The following is a 26,840-nucleotide window of genomic DNA, read 5'->3' as shown; positions in this document are numbered from 1 at the left end:
TTGACAGTGGAATTTGCTGCCAAGGAGTGTGGTGGAGTCTCCTTCTTTGGAGGTCTTTAAGCAGAGGCTTGACAGCCATCTGTCAGGAATGCTTTGATGGTGTTTCCTGCTTGGCAGGGGGTTGGACTGGGTGGCCCTTGTGGTCTCTTCCAACTCTATGATTCTATGATTCTAATTTTTCCACTGGGTGGATCCAGTAGCCTTGTGACTAGATCAGGAGTACAGTGGTGCCTCTGGTTACCAACTTAATTCCGTTCTTAAGCGGAAACCGTTCTTAACTTCGCTAATGGGGCCTGCTGCTGCCGCCGTGCCACCAGCGCTCGACTTCCGCTCGCATCCCGGGGCAAAGTTCACAACAACGGGCATCTACTTCCAGGCTAGTGGAGCTCGTTACCTGAAGCATTCGTAAGGAGGATGGTGCGTAACACGAGGTTCCACTGTATTAGGTTTGCTACTCAACAGAAAAGCTGTAATTTGAGTACTTCCCTGTATGTGTACAAGTGGTGGCCATTTTAGGCACATCCAACTGATGCGCAATTGCCAATGCGCAGGTCATTTTGGACCTGGAAGAGGGCAGAATGGGGGAGGAACAGGGTGTAATGCTTATAAGCACTCAACCAACGTGTGTGGGGGCCAGGAGCAGAACACCCGCCCACACCCAAAATGGTTGCCACTTGTATATATGTAAATGAGGCTGTTTGCAACACAAAGCTGCAGGTAGGCTGTTGCCAGCATGCTGGAGAAGGACAGAAACACAGTATGTTAACTTTAGCAGAAAGCTACATTTTAGTAAAGACGTTTAAAACCTCACCCTAGGATTAGTGTGAGCAAGGTTTGTAAGAATGAAACTCAGTGCTTGGTTTTTTGTTTTGGTTTTTTGCAATGCATCTTTTTGTTACTTTGTAATATTTAAAACCATGCTCTGCAAGTAAAGCTTTCTTGAGCTGAAGAAAATTTATTTCTAAACAAGGGTCAGATCAGAGATCTTCCTCTGGCACTATATCTAACATGCCTATGGCCACCAAGTGGAGTGAGTGAGCCATGGGATACCATGGACATTGAGGCTTGGCTTCACAGGCTTCTGGGCACGGGGCTGGAAGGGGTCAGCACAGTTGCTGTGGAGGCGTATGAAATCCTCATGGATTGGTTTTTCAATGCTACTGCTAATAAAATCAAATATATATTCTTCCTAATTCTCCCCCCCCATCCACACCCATTTTAGTTAATGTTTAATTTAGACCCCCCCACACACATATTTGCCATTAAAATACCATGTTTGAAAAACATCCTTAATTGTCTTAAAAGCAAAACAAGACTCTAATGAGATTGAGACAAGGAGCTGCTTCAGGCTGCGGTTGAAATTGCCGGTGGAGATGGGTTTGTTCCTCCCAAGGAACAAGAAACTTGGCATTTTTTCCGCTAGTGGGCACAGGACAATAATGTGGCATGTTGCAGGGCAGAAGGGAGTGCAGAGAGACAGGGGTGCAGAGGCAGGGGAAGAACCAACTCTCTGGTAGGAAAAATAGCCTGCCTGGAGCCATGAGCTCTGCCTTTGTTCAAAGAGCCCACACCTCCAGCTCCAGAACTTGTCCTCTGGTCTTCTCCAGCTGTGAGTACCAGTTGCATAGATGCCATGACAGGACCTGGGGCTGGGCCAAAAAGACCCCCATGTACCCTAAACCTGCCCCTCAATAGAGGGTGTGCATGGAACTGGAACATCACCCGCCATCACCAAGTACATTATATTGTTGCAAAGGTTGCGCACAACCCCAATCTCTGCCAAGCAGTGCATGAGGTCCCAGGGGGTTCCAGATGCTCACCCAGAGATGTGTTTCTGTTGAGAATCAAGACACAGTGGAGGTTGAAGTGTCTTTAAGAAATATAGTTTAATTACACATATTTACACCTGAGTTTATGGAATGAGTTGGGGTTTTAGGGGAGGGGTAGTACTTCTGGTTATGCTCCTTCTGGGGACATTTGTCTACCTTTGGTTCCCACCCTGCACTCAGCTCTCAACTGTGGCTCCTAGAAGCTGTCAGAATGTGACAATGGGCATACCATTGGAAATGGCTTCAACTGGCTAGCTAAACCAGGTGATGGTAGCCAATGGGTCTCAAACCCTCAGTGAGTTAGGGACTTCTCACTGCATGCAGTCTATGTTGTATTGAGTGGATGAGACCAATAGTCAGTGCAATGGTCAATAAGGCAGTTTCTGTACATGCTGTAGAGGGAAGTGAGGAGCAGATGGGGCTCATCAACCTGGGAAGGTAGACCATCTAAGAAAAGGAAAACTTTGATTCTATACCTCCACTGCCTTGCAGCTATACTCATTCATGAGAAAGGCTTCGAGAGTAAACCCTGATGAACAATCTATACTCCCTGCCTTATGAGTCATATTTGGGAGAAGAAAAGGCCAAGGAATAAAACCTACACAAATCAGGAGTGGAGTCCCTAAGGCAGTTGGATGGCACCTTGTATGCTTCCTTCAGGCAACTCCTGCAGCTGAGTCGGTGCCAAACATATAGCTCTGCTTTCCTTTGGACCACCAGAGAGGTGCTGCTAACACAGCAATTTCACCCCAATGGTACATTCCATTGTCTCTTGAGACAGACAACTGCCAACAACACCAGTGATGTTGGAACGCTTTGCCTTTGGGCCACAGCCCTCCCCCTCCTCACAAGGGTCACTCCCTCAGCTTCCCTCCAGCTTGCTTCATCTCTTCCTCTCAGTTTGATGTGAACTAGCCTTCTTGCTCCATCACTCCATGCTGCCTGGTTTAGTCATCCCACTCAGATGGAATAAACCACTGTAATTAGCTCCACCACTTGGGTGCTGCAGGGGTTAACTAGAGCTGAGGGAAATGCCTTCCTTACCCAGAGATGTTCTGGCTGGTGTAGAGTCTCTCTTGATCCAGAAGGAGACCCAGGAAAGGACCACCGTCAGGATGCAGGGGATGTAGGTCTGGATGGCAAAGTACCCCATCCGCCTGCTCAGGTCAAAGGAGACGGTCATGACTATGTACTCCCCTAGAGAAGGCCACAGAGAGGCGGGCAGGTCAGAAGAACAGGCCACTCCGCAAATCACATTGCCACCTCTGCATGTCTTGATTTTATGCTGGGGCTGCTGCAGAAGTCACAGCTTCCAGCTTGAGAGGCCATCTAAAGGCACCACACATGGTCTGATACTTGTATTTTCAGTTGAGGTAACACAGGAAATGACCCAATACCTACCTAATCTGACCCTTGGTCCATCCAGTTTAGTATTGTCTATGCCAGGCATGGGCAAACTTGAGATGTTTTGGGACTACAATTCCCATCACCCCTGACCACTGGTCCTGTTAACTAGGGATGATGGGAGCTGTAGTCCCAAAACATCTGGAGGGCCAAGTTTGCCCATGCCTGGTCTATGCTAACTGGCAGCAATGTCTCCTCAGGGTTTCAGGCCAGCGAATGTTTCTTAGCACCTGGAGATGCCAAGCATGAGACTGAAACTGGATCTTCTGCATGCCAAGCAGGTGTTCTGCCAGACATAGGCCCTTCCCAAGGGGGAGGCTGTGCTTCTGCAGCAATGCTCAACAATGTCTGGAACTACCTTCACCACTGGAGCTGCACCTGCTCCATTTTCCTTCTTGGCTCCTAACTCCTTTTGCTCACCACTTTGTGGGAACATGTCTGTGAGAACTATGGGTGTGGCCGACATGAGGGTCCGAATAAGAGACCGGAGGAAGACCAGAGTTCAGTCCTGCCCCCCCTACAATCTGGTCTGTGTGATGATCTATGCATGCTTACCATGTGCTGTATATGTGCATATATGAGGAGGGGTACTTGATTTCTTTGTGAAAGGAAGGCCAGGTGGATAATTGCCCCTTGGAGAAAAATTATTTCCGTTTATAACTGAATAACCTTGCTTTCTTTTAGCCAAATATACAATGATATTGGACAATGCAGGAGACATTCTCAAAATTTCAGTCACAGAGGTCCCCCTCCAGCAACCCAATTCAACTAGCCGGGAAAATGCATGATTAAGGCAGCCACCTGTCAGGAAGAAGGAACACTTGCCTTTTAGGCCTGTCAGAGAGAATGGCTCCAATTAAAACCTTCTTTTTCCAAGCAATAAAAATCCTCATTTGCAGTCTGCCAATCATAAATGGATTAAGAGTAGGATTACCCTTTATGATTTTAGCATAAATATTTCCTTTTCCAATGTAGCTTGTAGGAGTTTTGAATGTGCTCAGTAAGTGGAGCTCAGGAACTGCAAGGGGTCTTCCAGGGAACTGGACATTAAACAGAACCCCAGAGAGCACAAAGAGGTCCTGTGTCAGAGTGGAGGGGAAGCGCTGAAGGAAGGTGTGGTGGTGCCCTAAGGACAGCCTGGTACCTGCTTTTGGGAGCGGGGGAAAGAAAAGGAAGCAGCTACAGCTTCTGTGGGGCTCTCAGCCAGAGAACCTTGGGGGCACAGAGAGAGGCTGCCTCTGCACCCTCCACTCCCGTCTCCTCCTGCCTTCCCAGCCCCCCAGTCTCCAAACTATTCACTTGTTTTTCATGTGAAAAAGCCACCACCTACAATGTGCCCAACTCCTGTGGGACAAATGTCTTACCAGCACCTGTCCTGAGCACCTCAGATGTGTTCCTCAGACCTGTGAAGTCAAACTGGTAGAGCCTCCAAGTTCGCTGGTCAGAGACTTCAATAGAGTACCTCCTCCAGCGGTAGATGATCTCCTCTCGTGGGTAGCCATCTGGAAGGAGCAGAGCAGACACAGGCAGGAAGGTCAAGGCCCATGTAAGGTGGATCCTCTTGCAAGCCACCTCACAGCTCCTCCCTCCTGTTGGGGCAACTTAATCAAAGGGGCGGAATAATGCCTGGTTCATCATGGGCTAACCTATCACTCCCATGTTAGGTAGGTGTTCCCTGGGAGGCGGAGCTAGTTGGCATTCTAAAAGGAGGGGGAACAACCGTTGAAAGGCAGTTGGGGGGTTTGGCAGTTGGGGGTGGGGATTAGAGAGAAAATGAGAGGTTAGGCTTTGGGGAATGGGAGGAAAGGTCATTACCATTGCTAAAGGGATGCAGGAAATATTATAACTAAGCTGAATTACATCAGAAGAAGATTTGTACCAGTAATAACTCAAGACATCCATGTTTTCAAGTTACTAATAAGTTAAATGTGCTTCAACGTTCGTGACTGTGGCAGTGTATCAGTACCTTAAGAGGTGTGACTAAGAGGAGATAACAAAGCTTTCCTGTGGAAGAGGAAACTGTTTGCTTATTCTCCTGTCATACAGAGGGCTGGACAGTGAAGCCAAGTGTGCCACTTATTTGCCTAAAGGGAAGGCAAACTGCAGTAGGTGGGAACCCTGGGAGGGAGATCCCATAGGTGGCAAGAGGTTTTCAAACGTAAAGCACTGAGGTACCCCAGAGACAACTCCTGTATAACCACTGAAGGATTCATCCTAGTGGACAGTGAAACTTAGGGAGAGACTCGGTTGGGGAAGTATCGAAAGGGGAGGGAATAGGATCCCTCACACTTTGCACTCTAAAAAACATTACTTAACCACCCAATCACAAGACAAGAAGTAGAAGAGGCAATAAACAAGATGCAATTGGGCAAGGTCCCAGGACCAGATGGTCTGACAGCTAAATACTACAAAATTTTAAAGGACTGGATGATTCAACCTTTGATGGAAGTATGCAATGAAATTTTAAGGGGCAGCAGGGCACCTGAGTCATGGAAAGAAGCTTATATTACTCTAATACCAAAGCCTGAAATGGAAAAAGCTCAAATGAAGAATTATCGTCCAATCTCCTTACTAAATGTGGATTACAAAATTTTTGCAAATATATTGGCCACAAGATTGAAAAATGTGTTAAAGGAATATATCCACAAGGACCAAGCAGGTTTTTTTACCTGGCAGACATATGAATGGAAATATTAGAAACCCAGTGGATACATTGGAATGGTTAGATAAGAAAATTAATACAAAAGCCATTTTGATGTTTATAGATGCTGAGAAGGCCTTTGACAATATTTCTTGGAGTTTTATGAAGATTTTTTTTTGCTAAAATGGAGGTTGGTCAAAACTTTTTGAATGGCTTGAATGCCATTTATAGTGAGCAAAGAGCAAAGAGTTAACAATGTGGTAACAGAGGAGATTAGAATTGAGAAAAGAACCAAACAAGGATGCCCGATCTCCCCATTATTGTTTATAATGGTCTTGGAGGTCTTGCTAAACATGATAAGAAAGGAGGACAGTGTAAAAGGGATTAGGGTGGGGGTAAAAGAATATAAATTAAGAGCCTTTGCAGATGACTTGGTTTTGACCCTACAAGACCCAGAACACAGTGCAATTGCAGCACTGGAGATCATAGAAGAATTTGGGCAGGTTGCAGGTTTTAAATTGAACAAAGCCAAAACTAAAGTGATAGTAAAAAATCTGACACCATTGGAAAAAGAAGAATCACAGAAGACAACAGGATTGAATTTTGTCAAGAAAGTGAAGTACCTGGGTGTGAATATGACTGCAAAAAACTTGAATTTATATAAAGATAACTATGAGTTGTGGAATGAGATAAAAAGAAATTTAGAAATATGGTCAAGATTGAAACTATCGTTGCCAGGCCGAATTTCTGTGATAAAGATGAATGTATTGCCTAAGATTTTGTTTTTATTTCAAGCCTTGCCAATCATTGATAAGTTAGAATGTTTTAAAAGGTGGCAAAAGGTTCTATCAAAATTTATCTGGCAGGGGGGAAAGCCCAGAATTAAATATAAGATTTTAACAGATTCTAAAGTGAGAGGGGGATTCTCCCTGCCAGACTTAAAGATTTATTATGAAGCAGCTGCCTTTTGCTGGTTGAAAGAATGGTTTACATTAGAAGATACAGACGTGTTAGATTTGGAAGGCTATGATAATGTATTTGGATGGCATTCATATTTGTGGTATGGCAAGGTTAAGGCCCATAAAGGTTTTAAATCCCATATTAGAAATACTTTGTTCCAGGTTTGGTTGAGAAATAAAGATCTGTTAAAAAGGAAAACACCCAGGTGGATTTCACCTTTAGAAGCCAAAGCTCATAAAAGAACAAACATGGAAGGAAATTGGCCAAGATATAGTGACATTTTGGTATAAGAAGGAGAAATCTATAAATTGAAATCATATGATCAGATGAAAGGGAAAGTATCTGACTGGCTGCAATATTATCAGATTAATGAATTGTATAAGATGGATAAGAAGTATGGCTTTCAGTCACAGAAATCCAAGTTAGAAACGGAATTGATAGAACCAAAGACAAAAAATCTATCCAGAATGTACAATCTATTGCTTGAGTGGCATACAAAAGATGAAATGGTAAAAACTGTAGTGACTGATTGGGCAAAGGATGTAGGGCACAATATTATGTTAGAGGATTGGGAAAAACTATGGAAAACAGGTATAAAATTTTCAGCATGTAACAGCCTGAGAGAAAATGTTATGAAAATGATGTATAGGTGGTATTTAACACCAGTTAAGTTGGCAAAAATGTACCATGGACAATGTAACAAATGCTGGAAGTGTAAGCAAGTAGAAGGGACATTTTTTCATATGTGGTGGACGTGCCCGAAAGTAAAAGACTTCTGGTAGAAGATATATAATGAACTGAAAAGGTGTTGAAAACACATTTAGTAAAAACCAGAAGCCTTTTTACTGGGTATCTTAAAGCATGAAATCCCAAGACAAGATAGAACAGTCTTTATGTATGCCAAAACAGCAGCAAGAATCTTATTGGCAAAAATCTGGAAGACAGAAGAAATACCAACGATAGAAGAATGGCACATGAAAATGATGGACTATATGGAGCTTGCTGAACTGACCTGGAAACTCCGAGACCAGAGGGACGACGCGGTGGAGAAAGATTGGAGTAAATTTAAATTATATCTAAAGAATTATGCTAAGATTTGCATTTAAAAACAACCAGGAAGAAATTGAGAGGCAGCAGATATTGAAGTTAGATAAGAAGTAGTAATAGATGAAGTAGTGATAAGTAATTAAAAATAAAGTGAAAGTTGATTTTTTATATTAACTATAAATTGTAAAAAGGTAAAGAAATCACTAAAGATGATTTATAATGAAAGCAGATGGAGAGGATGTGAGGAAGTCAATTTACAATGTTATAAAAGAGGATTAGATAGATTTAATTAATTGTTTGTATTAATTTTTCTTTTGTAGTGTAGTTTGTTGCAATATAATTTTTGTTGTATGTGTTGTTTGTTTGTTTTATAAAATCAATAAATTTTGGGGGGGAAACAAACAAAAAACAAAAACAAAGGGGCTTTGCACTCTGTCCCCCAGGAGATATGTGAAGTGCCCACTGGGCTGGCTCAGAAGAACTGCTAGCCAAGGAAGATGTGCAAGGACTCTCTTTAACCACCCTGCCCATCTGTGGAAGGTTCCCGATTGCATCTTCTCACCAGGGAAGCGTTCATGTAGCTCAGTGGTAGAGCATCTGCCTTTCATGCAGAAGGCCCCAGGTTCAATCCACAGCAGCATCTCCAGGTAGGGTTGCAAAGGACTCCCTTCTTAAAACCCTGGAGTACCATTGCTACCAGTCAGTGTAGACAATACAGAGATAGATTGTTTCCTTTTTTGCTTCACATTATTTTTGGGGCAACAGAGGGGAGTCAGGAGGCCTGGTGGAAACTGCCAACCTCCCTTCCTAACAAGGGGCAAAGCAGGTAGATCTAAGGTTACCATAGTCTGGAATTTCCTGGACACAGTTGGTATTCGTAAAGAGTGACCGAGTGAAAATTGCTGAAATGTCCGGGGAAATCCGGACATGTGGCAGCCCGTGTTGGAAGTGTAGATTTTGCCAAATTAAAAATAGGTCAAAGACTCAGCCTTTGTCAGAAGCTGTTTGTGGTCCTGAATGTGATCAGACTGCCTTTCTCAAAAGTATGGCTGTTACCCTCAGATGTCCTTTCATTGGGGCCCCCATGCTTTTTGACTGCTAATAATTTCATAATATTTTATATTGTTGTTACACTGATTACAAGTCTTTCATTATACCTCTGTACAATTTTTTTTAATGATTTTGACTGCATGCATCCATTTGCTAAATAGTAACTTAGCAAACTGTTCACCCCCACATATTAAATTATTGTTGCATTAATTTAATATTTATATAAATGTTTATACAACTCAACCCACTTCGATCTGCAGAACTAGCCATGTTACAGGTGCCACACAATACTCATTCTGCATTTGGGAGGAATCAATCTTTTAGTGTGGCAGAACCCACACTTTGGAACTCCCTGCCTATTGACACTAAGCAGGTGCCTTCCCTGTACTCTTTTAAGCATCTGCTGGAAATGTTTTTTTTTAGACAAGCCTACATATGTTTACATATGTTTTAATCTATTTTTAGATTATTACATATTTTAATTATTATCTGAACATTTAAATGGCTGTTTTAAACTTTTTTAACGGATAAATGTTTCATTCTTTTTGTAAACTACTTTGAGGTTTTTCTTTCAATTCATGTGGTATAGGTTTTATGAGATAGGTAAATAAATAAGATAAATATTGATACGATAACAAAAATAAATAAATCACTTTGCTGGGTAATGTTTTATCTTGTATTTCTCTTAGGATGGCTAAGTGAGCCTTTTTAAAAATAATAAAGAAACTTCGCTGTTGGACTTATGATAAATAGTTTGCGGACATTGACTGAGGAAATTGGGACCATGGGGATCCTAAGATTCTGCCTTATGCAGCCTGCAAGTGGCCTGGTCAATGTTTTGTATGGGAGACGACCTGGGAGCCCCCACTTTGATGAGGGAAATGCAGTGTACAAATGTAAGGAAGTGCCTTACATTCTGAATCAGGCTGTTTGTCCACCAGACACAGAAAGGTGCTCCCCTCAGCAGCTCATGGCATCCCAGGTGCTTCTCAGTGGTAATGCTGCAAGGGACTGAACCCAGGACCTTCTGCATGCCAAGCAGGTGCTGAACCACAGAGCCAAGCATGCAAACATGCAAACACCTCTCCCACTGCTGCTTTGGGTGGTTGTTTCCTCTTTACCATTCCTCCCTGGGCAGATACTCTTGAAAAATGTCCCAGTGACTCCTCCTCAGTGTGCCCCACCGGGGCATTTGGAGAGAGGCATGGGAGGTGCCATGCCCCTAACTGGCCCAGGCACCTTATTTCCTACCTTGCTTCTGATCAGGCAGCATAAGTGGTTAGGGTATTGGACTAGGACCTGGAAGACCAAGGTTCAAGCTATGCATGTGGCACTGTCATGTGTGAGTGTGGGAGCAGGGCCAGCGCGTCCATTAAGGCAAACTAGGCAATTGCCTAGGGCGCCAAAATGGAGGGGACACTGGCCAGGCTTGGGTGGGGGGGTGGGGCGGGCGAGCAGCAGCTTCTCTGCTACAGCAGAGAAACTGCTGCTTGCCTCTCCACCACCCCCCACCTCCCGCTAAAGCAGGCCTTGGCGGGGGGCGGGGGTGGGATGGGCAAGCAGCAGCTTCTCTGCTACAGCGGAGAAACTGCTGCTTGCCTCTCCACCCCCCCACTTCCTGCTAAAGCAGGCTTTGGCGGGGGGCAGGACGGACGAGCAGCAGCTTCTCCACTACAGCGGAGAAACTGCTGTTTGCCTCTCCACCACCCCCACCTCCCACTAAAGCAGGCTTTGGGGGGGTGGCGGGGGGGGCACCAGAAGGTGGTCTGCCTAGGGCGCAAGAAACCCTAGCACCGGTCCTGTGTGGGAGCATCTTTTCATGTCTCCTTAGCTTCCTACCCAGCCACTAGCAGCCTCTAGAAGCCTCCCAGGAACAAAAATGGTGGTGGCTGAGGAAGATGGAAGTTGCCAATCCCAAAAGGGCTTGGAGATAAAGCAGCAGGAGGACACAGTGGCTGTTAGCTCCCCACATTTGAAAATGGGCAGCATTCTGCAGAGCACTTTGATTTCTTTCCTCAATCAATGTATTTTTTATTTTTATTTTTAATGGAACTACAGCCCTCCCTCTGCCCAGGGACCAGGGCACAAGCCCCTTCCCTCAGGCTGCAAATGGTTTGGGTGCCTGGCTCAGCTTTGTCCCCTTTGACTGCTGGAGAATATCTGTCAGCCATGCTGCTACCAAACGCCCTTCAACTGGGACAAAGCCTGTGGGCGAGACATGCAATCTGCCCCTGAGCCATGACACCCTACCACCCTCAGCTTGAAGGGACTCATGACCTGTTCACCCTTGTCAGGCAAGCAAGAGATGCAAAGGGTTGAGCCCATATATCCTCTGACCAAGAGACCTTCTCTCAGCACCTGTTAATATCCAAACAGGTCTTATGCTGCTGGGATTTTATAGTTGTTTACTACCAGAAATCTGATACAGATCCAAGGGCTGCTCAGAAAGAGGAATGTTGGCGTGTTGTGGTCTTTCTCTCAAGGAAGAGAGGGGAGGAGGGAGGGAGGGAGAAGGGGGAGAGAGAGATGGCTTTGAAGCCTGTTTGCCCTTTCTGGAACATCACTGGCCACAGACAGGTGTTTAGCTGACCTTCTGGCTTGGAATGAAAGGACACAACAGCAGCTGGGACTTTGGACCCTGTTTTGATCAACAATGGGCGGTACAAAACTTTCCAGTGCTAGTCCAAGCTGACATCCTGCTGGCTGTGACAGAGCAAAGACTTTGCAAATCAATCCATTTCTGTGCTACTTCTAGCACATTTCTGGAAGTGTGTCTGACTCATGTGTGCCCTCTATGCCCTCTAACCTCAACAGACCACTAGTCATATTCTGGATGGTCTCAGGGGGCTTGACAGAACAGGTTCTTATAGGCAGCATCCATCATCGCTCCACTTGTAATTCCTGGGTGCAGGCTGATTTGGGGATTGATTCAGACACAGTTTTCTTACTGCTCATTTTTTGCTGGTGACTCCCTGCCCCATGTACCCACCCACCCACCCGAGGGTCTGAATCTGAGGAGGAATGGAGCTTCTGCACAGCAGGAGCACAGATTTATTCAGGGAAGACTCTCAATTTCTGAGTCCCTCCACAGGCAGAAAGAACACCCCCTTCCCCAGCAGTCACACCATCAGAGTGGAAATGAGTTTCTATAAGGTCCCAGTCATGCCTCAGGGCCACATGAGAAGCTATGAGGTGGGGTTAGCACAGGGCCACCACTGGGGCCCATCTGTAGAGTTTCTGCATGTGCAAACCCTCCCCCCACTTCCCTGTACTCCCTGCTTCTCCTTGTGTTTAGGAAGTGAGGATGTAGCAAAGGAGGCAGGCAGAGCAGAAATGGGGACTCCAGCGAGCTGCCAGTTGCAGCTGTCTCTAGCATCCTGGTTTTCTCTACAAATTGAAACGTCAAAACTGTTTCAAAGCAGCGATCTTGATGCCTATATATGATAAATCCTCCCGGGGCGGTGGGAGATACCTCGTAGCATAGCTAAACTATGTTTATAATTAATTGCCAGGCATGCGTGGCATGTACTGTTAATTAGCTAAGATGCAGAGGAGATGGGGACAGGCTAGGAGGGACTGCTCAGAGCCACGTGGGTGGGCAACAGGGAGAGGGAGGAGGCTGTGCACAGGATCTGTGGCAGTGACGTGACAGGCGGTGGCAGGCTGAAGGGCTGGTGCAGTCCAGGAAACAGCAGCAGCACCAGCCAGAAAGCAAACAAATGAAAAGGCTGAATGCGGGGAGCCGGAGGGGGTTTGGAAGGCGACTGTCCCATCAAAAAGGCAGGGAGGGAGGGAAGGAAGGAGCAGCATGATGGTGTCCTCTTTGGCTCCCATCCATACTCAGAGCCACTAAATCAGAATCTGAGTGTATGGGCTGAAAGGGGCTTTGTATGTTTGGAAGCACATGATGGCCACTGTGAGAGAAACAGAGAGAGAGAGAGAGAGAGAGAGAGAGAGAGAGAGAGAGAGAGAGAGAGAGCTGCCATTGCCTCAATCTACAAAAAAAAGGGCTCTGTGGGCCACTGCGAGGGAGGGAGGCTGCTGTGAGGACTACGCCCACACAGAATTTACAGGGATCTGAGGAAGAGGGAAGAACATAAGAAGAGCCTGCTGAGTCAGGCCAAAAGGGGCAACCTAATCATAGAATGGTAGAGTTGGAAGGGACCGCAAAGGGTCATCTAGTCCAACCTCCTGCAATGCAGGAATATCAACTAAAGCATCCATGACAGATGGTCATCTAACCTCTGCTTAAAAACCTCCAAGGAAGGAGAGTTCACCACCTCCCCAGAGAGTCTGTTCTTGCTGTCAGAAAGTTCTTCCTGATGGTTAATTGGAATCTCCTTTCTTGTAACTTGAATGCATTGGTTTGGGCCCTACCTTCCTGAGTAGGAAAAAACAACCTTATTTCATCTTCCATGCAGCAGCTCTTTAGATATTTGAAGATGGCTATCATATCTTCTCTCTTGTCTCCTCTTATCCAAGCTAAACATACTCAGCTCCCTCAACCATTCCGCATAAGGCTTGGTTTCCAGACACTTGATCATCTTGGTCACCCAAGCATACATTCTAGCTTGTCAACATCCTTCTTAAATTGTGGCACCCAGAACTGAACACAGTATTCCAGGTGTGGTCTAACCTAGGCAGAATAGAGTGGTACTATCATGTCCCTTGACCTGGACACTAGACTTCTGTTGATGTTGCCTAGAATAACATTGGCTTTTTTTGCTGCTGCATCACACTGTTGACTCATGTTAAGCTTGTGGTCTTCTGGGACCCCCCATTTCTTAGACACAACAGCCTCCACTGTGTCTTGATTCTCAATGGAAACCCAACCCTGGATGAGCACATGGAACACCCTGGATTCTCAAGCACTGCTCAGCAGAGATTGGAGGTGGCATGCAACCTCTGCAACGACAATATTTGCTTGGTGATTGGGGTGGAGTGTTATAGTTCCATGCACAGCCTCTTTTGTGGGGCAGGTTTAGTATCTTGTTGCCCTACCCTTCAGTCCCATGGCCCTGTCATGAGATCTATGCAACCAGTACTCACAGCTGGAGAAGACCAGAGGGCAGGAGTGCGTATCCATTGGGAAGTTCTGCAGCTGGAGGAGGCACTCAGCTTCAATGGTCAACCTGGAGAGGAGACAGGGATGGGGAATACTGGTTTGACAGCTGCTGCAGAAGCACACCTAACCTTGTATGAACACCAATACTTCTGGAGCGTCTCTGGAGCATTTTAGCACCCCCCAAAGGGTGTATCAGAAGCTACCTGAGGCCACCAACCCACATCTAGTCCCTTTCATGTTCCATTTATTTCATTCTAAGGCTGGAAGTCTCCTTTCCTCTGTGATCCAGTCTGAAAGCAAATGGAACTGGATCCATTCTGCATGAAGAGGCCAGTTGGATTGTCTCTTTGTAGGTGAAAGCCAGGGAGAGACAACCACAAAACCACTTGTGGTGTGACCCCCCCCCCCAATCCTTCCTGAATTTGCTTATTTTTTGCTGCCTTTCTCTCCCCTGACTCTTTCATCCCTGTTGAATGGGAGCCAGGGGTTTACCTGAGCGTATAGAGGACTTTCCCATCATTCCAGATCCGGAGCAGCTGGTTGGGGGTGGTGATCCAGTGGGAGTCAGCCCTCTTAGAGTTCCTGAAAAAGGTGTCTGGGATCCAAATCCGGCTCACCATATTGGTGTTGAGGGTGAGAGCTTTGAGGGTGCTGTTGAAGCGAAGGCGCCGGTCGTACCACGTTTGGGCGAAGAATATGTCAATGGTGTATTCCTGTGAGAGGCACAAAGGAACATTATCCACAGCCTGCCAGAAATGGAGATCTGTAGCTCTTCATCCTGATGGGTGACATTTGGTGGAGATCATTATTAGCATTTGTATTGCAGGGGGTTGGACTAGATGACTCTCGGGGGACCCTTCCAATTCTACAATTCTATGATAAGTGGCTTTTCAGGACCAGGCTCTCACAAAGTGATGCACATAAAGGAATGATAAAAGGTTCCATTGGCTGTACAATTACTTGCTCAGAATCACACGAGTAATGAACACCCTTAAGGAAAGGAAGCAGTGAAGAGATGAGTTTCCAAGGTCCTTTGTACTGGAGGGCAAGTCACTCAGAAGGGGGCTCCATAACTGTGGGGCTCCTCTCAAGAAGACCCCATCTCTCATACATATTAAACTATTGATTTTACTGGTAGCAGGTCCTCTGAAGCACATGTTAGTCGTAGTGTAGAGGTAGGGTGGCATGGTGGTCCCAAATCTGCATTATCCAGACTGAGAGATGTTCCAAAATACAGAAAAAAAACTGTGCAAAGACAGCCTTGAAAAGTGGGAGCACTCACTGAGCATCAGCAGTTTACTGGCAGTGTAAGCCAGCAGAGGGAGGGCAAGTCTGTCCCTGTGACATAAAAGGGGGGGGCTGTAGAGGGGACAGGTTAGGGTTAGGCAAGAAGGAAGCCAGCCAAACCAGCTCCCCCTCCTTCTGAAATGCTTGCAAGTTTGAATAAGGCAACAAATTGGTGCCATCTATGGGGAGCTATGGGGGGCAGGACCCCCCCCATATTTTCAAGGAGGGCCCTAGTCTCCCCCCCCAATTCCACTGTGATTCTCAAAGCACATGCCAGCGGGAAGCATCTTCACCCTGGCGTGTCCCTTTGAGGATCACCAGAGTGCCTTCTAGAAAAGCGCTCTGGCAAGCTCCCCAAGGGACGCACCAGTTGAAAGCATCTTCGTGCTGCCACGTCTTCTGCCAGGGATGCAGTGAAGGTAAGGCAGCTGGTGGTCAGGAGGTGGGAGGTGGCAGGCCAAGTCAGCCTGGCTGGGTTGGGGGAAAGGAGAGGCACATGTGCAACATCATATACGTGCAATGGGCCCTTGTAATGTTGGGGGGCAACTCAGTGCGCCTGGGCAACAGTTTTGGACAAAATGCTTTAAAAAGAGAAACCTAATGCTACAGTTTGAGAAGTTCACCAGAGGAGCAAAACAAATTGCCACCCCTGCACTACACACTGCCCCTCCCCCCAAAGCATCCATTACCTAGGTGGTGTGATGGCAGTATGAAGTGGTAGCAGCGGCAGCAGGTTCCGGGGAGATCTCATGAGATTTTGGCAAGATCTCACAGTATCCTGCCGGAAATTGGTGACAATGCCAGCACCACATCCCTGGCAGTGAGGGTGGGAGAAGCAGGGTACATGTGGGGGCACCCACTTGGGGGCTTCTGCTGCCTGAGGTAGCTGCTTCAGCCTGCCTCATGGGTAGGCCAGCCCTAGTACAAATAAATAGAGATAAAGCTAGACCTGGACTGGAGTAGTTCTCCAACCAAGGCAAAACAACCCATTTTGGCTTCTGGGTCTCTTTTCAACCTTTTCCTGGCTTCTTTCTTCAACAGCAATGCAGCTCTCCCACATTGCTTTACTTTTTCTGTTCCGTTCCATTGACTTTCTTTCGAAACACCCTATTTTCTAGTTTGACATACAATATTTTCACTCCCTTCCCCTGACAACCTTTCAATCAACCAGAAGGAGAGTACCATCCTCCTTAATTGCCAGTTTCCTGGGCTGAACATTTTGATCTCCTTTGTAAAAGTAAAACCTTTTCTAACGAACTACTGACCCTCCTGTTCTTAACACCATTGTGCAAACTTTGACCTTCTAGAGCAAACAACTTTTGCCCTCTAGAGCAAACAATGAAGATAAACCTTGCCTGGTTGGATTGGGTTCCTTCTAGGTGCTCCCTGGTGGACAGTTGCTAAACTAATCCTCTCAGTCTCATGCTGGGATGGGTAAAAGGTCCCCATAGTTGCTAAATGTCACATGCTACCTTCACAGCGCCAGGTGGCGCTGTGGGTTAAACCACAGAGTCTAGGGCTTGCCGATCAGAAGGTCGGCAGTTCGAATCCCTGCGACAGGGTGAGCTCCTGTTGTTCAGTCCTAGCTCCTGCCCACCTAGCAGTTCGAAAGCACGTCAAAGTGCAAGTAGATAAATAGGGACCGCTCCAGCGGGAAGGTAAATGGCGTTTCCGTGCGCTGCTCTGGTTAGCCAGAAGCGGCTTTGTCATGCTGGCCACATGACCCGGAAGCTGTCTGCGGACAAACGCCACCTCCCTCGGCCTATAGAGCGAGATGAGCGCAGCAACCCCAGAGTCGGACACGACTGGACCTGATGGTCAGGGGTCCCTTTACCTTTACCTTCAAAATAAAAAATAAAAAAATTCCTTCCAGTAGCACATTAGAGACCAACTAAGTTTGTTCTTGGTATGAGCTTTTGTGTGCATGCACACTTCTTCAGATACACTGAAACAGAACACTGAAACATGCTACCTTGTGACAGAAGAATACATCTGTATGGAGGAACCAGAACCCAGGTGCTCCTGCCAAGAACCTTGAGGCTGGCACAGACTATACAGGATCAGAGATGAGGTGTCATTACTGTCTCTGGCTCAGTCACAAGGCACTTTTCCAAAAAGCAAATTTCTTGGTCACCTGAGGAACAGGAGGCTGAAGCACAGGACTGTCCCACAAGGGCAGTTGGAGAGCAAAAGAATCGCCTTAGACTTTGGAAGGTAGGGGGCTTCTGGAAGTGCAGCCTAGAGCATATAGCTCAGAATTCCCTTCCCCTGCTATGAGCTTTGAGAGTTCAGTTCAAGGACATGTTGGAAATATTTCCTGCAGTTAGAGGACACACAGAGAGAGACTGGAAGCAATGAAGTAACACAGCTCAGAACAAAGGCCACCTCCTTGCAACTTGTAATCTTCACTGGGACACAAGTTAAAGACATTGGCAACATCCCAATAGTTTAGTGAATATTTCATGTGTTTCATCATTTAATTCATTTGGATGCCCAAGCCCATCCAGATGCACTCAAGAAATCTGAAGCACATTACTAAATACAGCCCAGTCAAAACACACAGGCAGGATATGTTGCTGCTTTGGTTTAGGGGCAGCTTCTTTTCTGCTCCCCTCTCCATAAACAATCAAAACTGTCCTCCCATGTATGTTCCACTCTCAGTTTTATGGAAGGGGGCAGTTGAAAAAAAACTGGAGCAATTATTAATTTGGCCCTGGACAATTGTCCCCCATGGCCTGCTCTGCGCAATAAATCAGAGATTAACCCCCTGGAAACATAGTGACTGGAGTGGCCTTTGTTTGGCTTTGATGTGGATGCCCACACAGCTCTTGAATGCTGCTGAGGTACTGTGCTAGTATTTTCAGCTGGAAGTGGAATTAAAATACAAATTCACACATATAGTGCTATTTGCCCCATCAAACTCAGCACTGCCTGTCTCATGGGTATGATCTTATATGCTTCTGTGGGGCTTAAATCCCATTCTGCTATGGTCCTGTTTCTCACTGTTTCCTCCTTGCTCCTTCCCTTTAAAGCACCTAGTTAGTTCCTGTTCCTTTCTAGCCATGTGATTCCTGGGCTGAAAGTTAATTAGTCAGTTTGGGCTTTCAGTTAATTACTGGTTTCCTCACTCCAGCTAGAACAACTTCCTGTTATTTTATTTGCAATTGCTTTTGTTTCAAAGAAGAACCAGCAATTAAATTCTCCTTTCTTGCTCCTAAGGATCAGGAACTGACCAAGGATTCCACCAGATGGCCTGTCAATTCAGCCTTCATCCTGATTTGCTTGAACAAAGCTTATGTGGTAGTTAGACTATATCCACTTTCATTCTGATTTCATTACAGGTTGGGTATGCAATGATGAACAATCATACTAAATTCATCCTGATTTGCTTGTGGTGGGTTTACACATATTCCTGTCAATGAGTTGTTCATCCCACGACTTCCCCATAACTTTCCAAACTGTAAAAAGTCATTTTTTTTAAAGTAGATTTGTTGTGCTATTGTGACAAAAGTGCTTTAATCCACTGCAAACATGCGGATCAAAAAAGTTACGGTGTGCGCTTGAATCCTTCCCTCAAAATACTGACAGACTAGAGACACCATAATTATTGTCACTCAAGAAGGTGAGAGAACCAGAAGCGACTAAACAGCAGCTCAAAAAGGAAACTTTCACTTAAAGGCACAGTAACCCTGCCAAGCTTCAGTGGAACTGCACCAGTACACACTGGCTAGGCTGGTATTATGACTACATTCCTTAAGTGAGGAAAGTGCCTCTACAGATCAGGTGTAGAAAATGGCAACAGGAAGAGAACCTCAGAACAATGCCATTGGGGTTCAATGTCAAGAAATAGTGCCTGAACTAGACCGACTGGTTCTTGACATGAAAGCAAAACAACCATTTTCTGATGGAGAATCTGAATTATTTTGGAGCCTGGCCTGGCTCAGATGAGATTCCCCCCACAAATGGCTCAGTTGCTCATCTCACTTGTCTCCTTTTTCTTCAGAAAGATTGCAGGACAAACATATCAGCTGCTCTTCCTATTCTCTTTCTTTTACCTGATCTGACCCTGCTCCTGCCACAGTAATGGTTGCCATGTGGCTTAGAAGCAACCTCTGCCACAGGCTCTCTGAGAAAGGCTGAACAATCAAACTATCCTAGGGCCCCTGCCCCCAACCTACTGGGGGAATTTGGGAAGAAGGGCTAGATATAAATTAAATAAATAAACAAACAGATTATACACATAATGCAGAATTGATCATCAACAGGCTTCTTCCACCAATTCTAATGCACATTGCAGTTAAGGTGGCCTTTAAGTAACCCAGGCGCAAAGAGTCAACAAGCATCATACAGTGGCTCAAGTCTTAGCCTTGGGGTCAAATGTGGCTTAGCCTTGATGAACTATCCTCTTTTGGCCTCTGTTCCTCAACCGCCCATTGGGCCTGTAAGGGGACAGAAAGCCTTTCCAGGAAGGTCAGGGCACCCTCTACTGGCTGCAGCAATGAGATATTTGTCTGCTCCTCCCCATGGACCATTTTTACAAAAAAAAAAAAAAACCCATCACATGTAGTGAGGCCAGTTACACTCCTGTAGCACCTCCTGTGGCAACACCACCTTCCAAGCGGGTGCAGCCTGACACTATTAGCAGCAGATCACAATGACCTAGATGCATATGCTCAGCTCATGACTAGCTGTCCTCACCTAAGAGACCAGGAGAGAACTTGAGCATGACATCAGCCAAGTTCTGCTCAGGATAACACAACCTGTCTGTAGTTAAGAAGACAAAGTTTTTGATAGGAAGAAGCTGGAGGCTGTACAGCATAATTATGGGATTGGAGTGTTGTCACCACCACTGGGCCACCTGCTCACTGACCTTCCCCTATTCAAAGTAGTTTAGCACACTTCCACTCAAAGTTGGGGAGGGCTGCAGCTGAGCTGGGGTTCTGTCCTCCAGCAGGCAAGGAGTGTAGGAGATTTGCAGTCAAAATCTAACAATACATATTCTTGTAATTAGTAAGTCTAGGGGCCAGTGGCCACAAAACAAAAACTTCTAGGCAGGCAGACTCAGACAACAGGAATGCAGTTGGTGGAGAGAGAGGGCTATGTGATGTCATTTCCCCTGTTTCCAGTGGCAGGAAGAAATGAGAGATATAATCCCTTATCCTTCCTGTTGCACACACTCTCTTTGTTCTTCTGCACCATGTCTTCAATGGAGATGGATATATGTCTATGCTCTCACTGAGTGCAGATTCCATTTTAGAAGTCAGCTATGTATTTTGTAACCTAGAAGTATTTTTACCTGCATTGCTTTTGCTGCTGTTGTTTACTGAAAATGTGTGCAATACTTTAAGTAAGTAAACTCTATTTTTAACTTACTTTACAGTCTGTGGTTTGATTTTTTTAAACACACACACACACACCAATCGTGGTAATTATAGAGGGGGGGGGAGTCAGCTTGCTAAATATAATGAGGTGTTTCAACCTTTCCTAAGCTTCTAGTTTTCTGCCAAGGGGTGGTAATCTAAAGCTCTGCCCCACTCAGCTCCTAAGTGCAAATGCTAAACTGATTATTCAATCTAAATGTTTACATCTCTCACACATAATAGGAGACTGGAAGGATAATTGTAATTAATATATCCTCTCCTACCTACTAAATCCATCCCACAAGAAGAAGATGGGCTGTAGTGTCCCTTCCCCTTCTCTGGTCTAGGGATCATTAGAAAAGGATCTGAAAATAAAAGTTCCAGTATCATAATGCCATTATTGAAATCTATGGTGTAACCCCATTTATTATAGTGTGTGAAGTTCTGGTCACCTCACCTCCAAAAGGGTACTGTGAACTTGGAAAACATTCAGAAAAGGGTAAGCAAGATGATGGAATGACTCCCCTGTGAGGGAAGATTGCAGCATTCGGGGCTTCTTAGTTTAAAGAAAAGGCAATGAAAAGATAGCATGGTAGTGTACAAAATTATGCATGGCACAAAGAAAGTGTATACAGAAAAGTTTTTCTCCCTCTTTCCTGGAGCTCATGGACATCCTACAAAGCTGAGTGTTGGGATTCAGAACAGATAAAAGGAAGGACATTTTCGTTAAATTTTGGAACTTGTCCCCTCAAGAGGCAGTGATGGCCACCAACCTGGATGTCATTAAAAGGCAACTGGTCAAATTTGTGGAGGAGAGGGCTATTGATGCCTACTAGCCATAATGACTATGTTCTGCTTCCATAGTCAGAGGAAGGAAAGCTTCTGCAAACCAGTTGCTGGAAACCACAGGAGGGCTCTGGTGCTTTTCTTCTAGGCATAGCATCACCCTCAGCAGCAGCAGCAGCAGCAGCCAGCCGGAGCTCCTACTCTTCCTTCTCCTCCTGGTTATCAAATTTGTCATGCGAGAATTAAGAATTTAATATTTACATTTTTTCTGCTGTCTTAAGAATAGAGTGCTGTCCTAGGTCCTGAAGCCTTACAGCACTTTACAGAATATAAAAAGAGCCTCTTAAAATTTGTTAGTTCAAAGGAAGAGTTTTTGCAGCCTTCGTTCCTTCCTGTGAGCAGGCTTTGCACAAATGAAAGCTGCTCCCTTAGCAGAGCGTCCTACCTCTCCTTTCTTAGTATGCATGGCAGCAGCTTCAGCAAAGAGGCTCGGCATTATAGCTTTAAAAAGGTTCTTATTATTTGCCGAGGAAATGCTGATGGCTTACTGAAAACACATGTTCAGTGGTTTAACAGGGAAAGGGTCTCTTCACCCCTTTGAATAAGCAATTGGCAATGAAAAAGGGATTAGCTCAGCCTGTTCCAGTGGAAGGCTGAGCAACGATGAGGCCAAGGGTGGAGGGGGAGGAATGATTCTGTGGGGCTGGAAGATTCGTAGTCTCAGTCAACCATGGAAGAAAGAGGACAGGGCATTGGCAACTTCAATCCCAGCTGACTTCAGGGGGACTTTGCAGCTAGTAATTCTGGCAGCACTAAGTCCCTAACCTCTTGGCGGTGGGTGGGTGGGTGGGTGGGTGGTCGTCTCTGTGTGCATATTTTCTGGTGAGTATACAGGTAAGATAAGAAGATAACAACATAAGAATAGCCCTACTGGATCAGGCCAGTGTCCCACCTAGCCTAGCATTCTGTTATCACAGTGGCCCACTAGATGCCTCAGTGGGAAACCCTCAAGGAGGATTCAAGCACAAAAGCACCCTTCCCTTCCAGAAACTAGGATTCGGAAGCATCACAGCCTCCAACCATGGAGGCACAGCATAGCCATTTTGGATAGTGGCCACCGACATTCTTCACCTCCTCCATTGATTTGGAGGATCCTCTGTTAAAGCCATCCAAGTTGGTTGTTATCATTGCCTCCTGTGGAAGCATGTTCCATAGTTGAACTTTATGTAGGATTTTATTTTTTTAATCTATCCTGAATCTTCTAACATTGAGCTTCACTGGATGCCCAAAAGTCACTTTCTTTCCAGTAATGCTCCTTCTCTCCTTTCCCTTCCCCAACCCACTTATACACATATCCCCCACTCCACATTTCGTCCAGTTTCCACTGTTCTCCCAAAGGGTTCAACACTCACCATATGGATCACAGAGACAGGCCCAATGCTGTTTACGTAGATGTCCACATCAATGAAAGTGGGCTTGACTGTAAAAGAGACCGCAAAAGAGAGGACAGGTCAGCCACGGGAGAGGGGTGTATGCCAAGGGCAGCCACAAGGATAGGTGAGCTCAGTGATTTATGTGTTCCCAAAAGTGCACCCAAATGTGGCTATGAAAACAATACAACAATGCTGTCCAATAAACTGCAATGAAAATGTGCAGACAGCAAACTTAACAGCAGTAATAGAAACACAATAATTAAAACTTTAAAAAAAAAAATTCCCATGAACACAAATCAGTTTTCTAGGCTTACTTAAAAGTGAGCCATGAAGGGGCCTGTGGCATCTCTCAGGTTGGGAGGCTGTTCCATAATTTGGGTGCCACCCACAGTCAAAGAGTCCACACCTGCTATGCCTGTGCCCAGAACAAGGTTGGCCCAATGATGAGGCATGGAGAAGCAGCCACCTCAGATGGCAAAAGATCCCAAGGCGGTACTTTCATGGGCACTCCACCTACCCTGCCTGCCCCCACCTGCTTCTGCTGCCACTGGAGAAGTAGCACTGGCACCAATTTCCTCCAAGATCTCATAGTGGAGGCAATAGGGCAGGCAGTGCAACAGTGGCGTAGCGTGGGGGGGGGGTCTGAGGGTTCTGTCACCTAGGGCACTGTTGGGGGGATGCATCACATGCCCTGCCTGGTTGTGAGCTGTTGTGTACTCAGCACCCTCCAGCTTGAGGGCACCATGAGAAGGACATAACGAGTCATGGTCCCCTACCTGTGAGGCCAGCAACACTCGTAAAAGCAGTGCTGTGCTCGCAGGATGCACACCTGATCACAGCACATTTTTGTGAGTCTTGCAAAGCGACACTGGGCTTGTGGGGCACCATGAGTGCACCCTGCTTTGCAGCAGTGGGCAAGGCTCACTCTGGTAGCATGCCCTGCCCATGGCCCTGCCCCTTGGTGCACCCTCCGCATGCCCATGCACGCATCCACCTCGAGCGCAGGCGGGAAATTCTCTGCTGCTGAAGCACAACGCAGCACTTCCTGTTTCATGCCACTCCTGGGTGAGGCTTTGCAAGGGCTTCTCCTTAAGAAGTTCTTACAAAACTTCACTGCTGAGCAGGAAAGGGGGAGATTAAGCAAAGACTTTTCTTTAAGGAAAAGCTCTTCTTGAATCTCCCCACCTCGCCAGTGGAGTGACAAGACTTTGCAAGGACTGCTCCTTGAGGGGAAGCCCTTGCAGAGCCTAATAGCTGCCCATCATGAGGCCAACAATGGGACAGTTTGCTGCTGGTGCCAAAACAACTCGGGCTGCCCCTGGCCCAGAGGAGAGCACCCTTAAGAGAAGTTCTTGAGAAGGTTCCTTTGGAAGTGGGCTGTTCCTTGCAGCTTAAGCAGCTGAAGCCAGTGCCTAAAATTGAACCCAGAAACATTTTAGACTCCAATGCAGAATACAATCTGCTCTGCTGATCTATCAGCTAAAGTTTCTGGGCTCTCTTGGAAGGGCAGCCTAAGGAGCAAACTAATGCAACTTGTGGCTAACATTTTTTTTTAAGCAGCCACAATAAAAAAAAGCAGAAGCAGCAGGTGTGGAGCCCTGATCCAGAAAGTGTTTTCGATCTGAATCTGGAGCATGTGCTAGTTTTTCTGCTGAAAATTGTCCCCTATCTAGCAGTTGGGTAGGGAAAATTTTCCAGTAGAAAACTGGCCTGGGGCCCCTCTAGGGCTGCTTTTCCTCGAACGTAAAAGTGACCAGATTAAGCTGGCACCCAGTGTACACCCACCTGCCCACCCAGACTGGCTGTAAGTAAGCAAGTGGTAGACTGAGACTGGGGCTGCACCCCTTTTGCTCTCATTGCCCACCCTCTTTTGCCCTCTGCCTCTACACCCCAGTGCTGCTGGACTTGGGAACCTGGTGCTCAGCTTACAAAACATCAATGCAATCAATCAATCATGTTCCATGTACTCCCCTTTCTTTGCAACTTGCACCCTTCAGTCAAGGGTGCCTTCCAGCTGAGGAAGACTTACTGCTGATATCGGGACGCAGCTTGTTGTCATAGTTCTGGAGGAGGGAGTTGAGGATCTGTGTGGCATCCGTCTCCTGGGCTTTGGGGGTCAGGACCCAGGTTTTGTTGGTGTTGCTGAGGTAATCGTAGTCATATTCCTCTGTGCTCTCTGCCCTGCAAGGGAAACAGGAAATCCATGGAGGAGCAGGCAATGGGAAAAGACACTGGAGAGTTGCTGGCAGTCAAAGGAGCTACTCAGCGCTAGAAGCCAAAGCCCACAAAAGAGCAAATATGGACAGACAATGGTGGAAATACAAGGACATTTTGACACAAGAAGGAGAGAAATTTAAATTAAAACCATATGAACAATTGAAAGAGGAGGTTACAGATTGGTTACAATACTATCAGATAAATGAGACATTCAAGTCAGATTGGAAAATTGGTTTTCAGATAGAAAAATCCAAGTTGGAGACTGAACTTATAGAACCCAAGAACAAAAATCTTTCCAGAATGTATAATTTGTTACTGGAGTGGCATACTCAAGATGAAATGGTTAAGTCAATAATGATTGAATGGGCAAAGGATGTGGGGGACAACATCATGTTGGAGGATTGGGAAAAGCTTTGGAACACAAATATAAAGTTTTCAGCGTGCAGTTTATTAAGAGAGAATATCATGAAGATGATGTACAGGTGGTATTTAACCCCTGTGAAATTGGCCAAAATATACCATGGTCAAAGTAACAAATGCTGGAAATGTAAACAATCAGAAGGAACCTTCTTCCATATGCGGTGGTTGTGCCCAAAGGTGAAAGACTTCTGGGAAAAGATATACAATGAAATTAAAAAAGTGTTGAAAAACACATTTAAGAAGAAACCAGAGGCCTTTTTACTGGGCATCCTAGGTCAAGACATTGCAAAAAGTGATAGGAATCTGTTCTTGTATGCCACAACAGCAGCTAGAGTATTGATAGCCAAGAACTGGAAGATAGAAGAATTACCAACGATTGAAGAATGGCAGATGAAAGTGATGGACTATATGGAGCTTGCAGAAATGACCGGGAAGATCCATGACCAGAGAGACGACACAGTGGAAAAAGAATGGGGAAAATTTAAATTGTATTTAAAAGATCATTGTAGGATTGAAAATTAGATATATTTTGAGGATAAGATAGGCTGTAGAGTGGAAGTTATTTGTTTTTGATATAAGATGATAAGATAGGATAAGAGATAGATTTAATTAATTAGATAAGGATATAATATAAGATAAGAGATAAGAGATTTTAAAGGATAAGTTGTTGTTAGGAAATAGAGTAGAATTAGATAATTTTGGAAGTTACGAAAAAGGTATTCACAAGGGACGCAGAAGGAAGAGACAGGAGGAAGTCCCACTAAGATGTGAGGAAAAATTGAATCAATTTTTATATAAGTAATAAGTTGTTATTTTTGTTGTGCTTTTGTTTGTTAATGTTTGTTGTTATTGTAGTTGTAATGTTATTGTTTGCTTTTTTGTTATGTTAAAAAAACCTAATAAATATTATTTAAAAATAAATAAAAACAAAGGAGCTACTCAGGGGCAGATGGGTGCAGCAGGAGACACTTATGTGTGCTTTGTTGCCCCCCGCCCACCAACACCATCACAACATTTTGGAGATGACATATATAACACAACAGCCATACATGAACCTCAATACAAGATGATGTGCTATAGCACCTTCTTCTCCTGCAGTACAAATCAATATAGGACTATGTATGTTCCTGGTACTTTACATAGCACAAGAGGAGAACTCCATGTCCCAAGGAGCATACAATCAAAATTCAGCACAGGGGAAAGCAGGAGCAGTATGGGTGAAAATGACCAGCAGGGGGTAAAGCAAGAAGCAGTATGCAACTGCTACAGTTCTCCATGCTTAGGCTTAGTCTCAGGGCAAGGAATCATAGGGCATGGGATCCATGGGGTGCTCATTTGAAT

The 26,840-nt window shown here is 45.5% G+C and overlaps 1 protein-coding gene across 2 annotated transcripts in view; it reads right to left on the bottom strand.

Moving 5' to 3' along the window:
* LOC117040112 (gamma-aminobutyric acid receptor subunit gamma-4) overlaps positions 1 to 26,840 on the bottom strand; it is a 40,904-nt gene that overhangs the window by 1,605 nt on the left and 12,459 nt on the right. The window contains exons 2-7 of one of the 2 annotated variants that reach the window (XM_033137666.1): positions 24,892 to 25,043; positions 22,842 to 22,909; positions 14,489 to 14,709; positions 13,981 to 14,063; positions 4,598 to 4,735; positions 2,874 to 3,026 (exon numbers count right to left, since the gene is read on the bottom strand). In XM_033137666.1, coding sequence (XP_032993557.1) covers positions 2,874 to 3,026; positions 4,598 to 4,735; positions 13,981 to 14,063; positions 14,489 to 14,709; positions 22,842 to 22,909; positions 24,892 to 25,043 — 815 coding nt within the window. The remainder of the gene's footprint in view (positions 1 to 2,873; positions 3,027 to 4,597; positions 4,736 to 13,980; positions 14,064 to 14,488; positions 14,710 to 22,841; positions 22,910 to 24,891; positions 25,044 to 26,840) is intronic. The other variant, XM_033137665.1, reaches the window with a different exon arrangement.

This window comes from Lacerta agilis, chromosome Z, assembly GCF_009819535.1.
Source record: "Lacerta agilis isolate rLacAgi1 chromosome Z, rLacAgi1.pri, whole genome shotgun sequence".
Classification (NCBI taxonomy): Eukaryota; Metazoa; Chordata; class Lepidosauria; order Squamata; family Lacertidae; genus Lacerta; species Lacerta agilis.
Note: the sequence above shows the minus strand (reverse complement) of the source record. Positions and strands in the feature narration are given on the sequence as shown.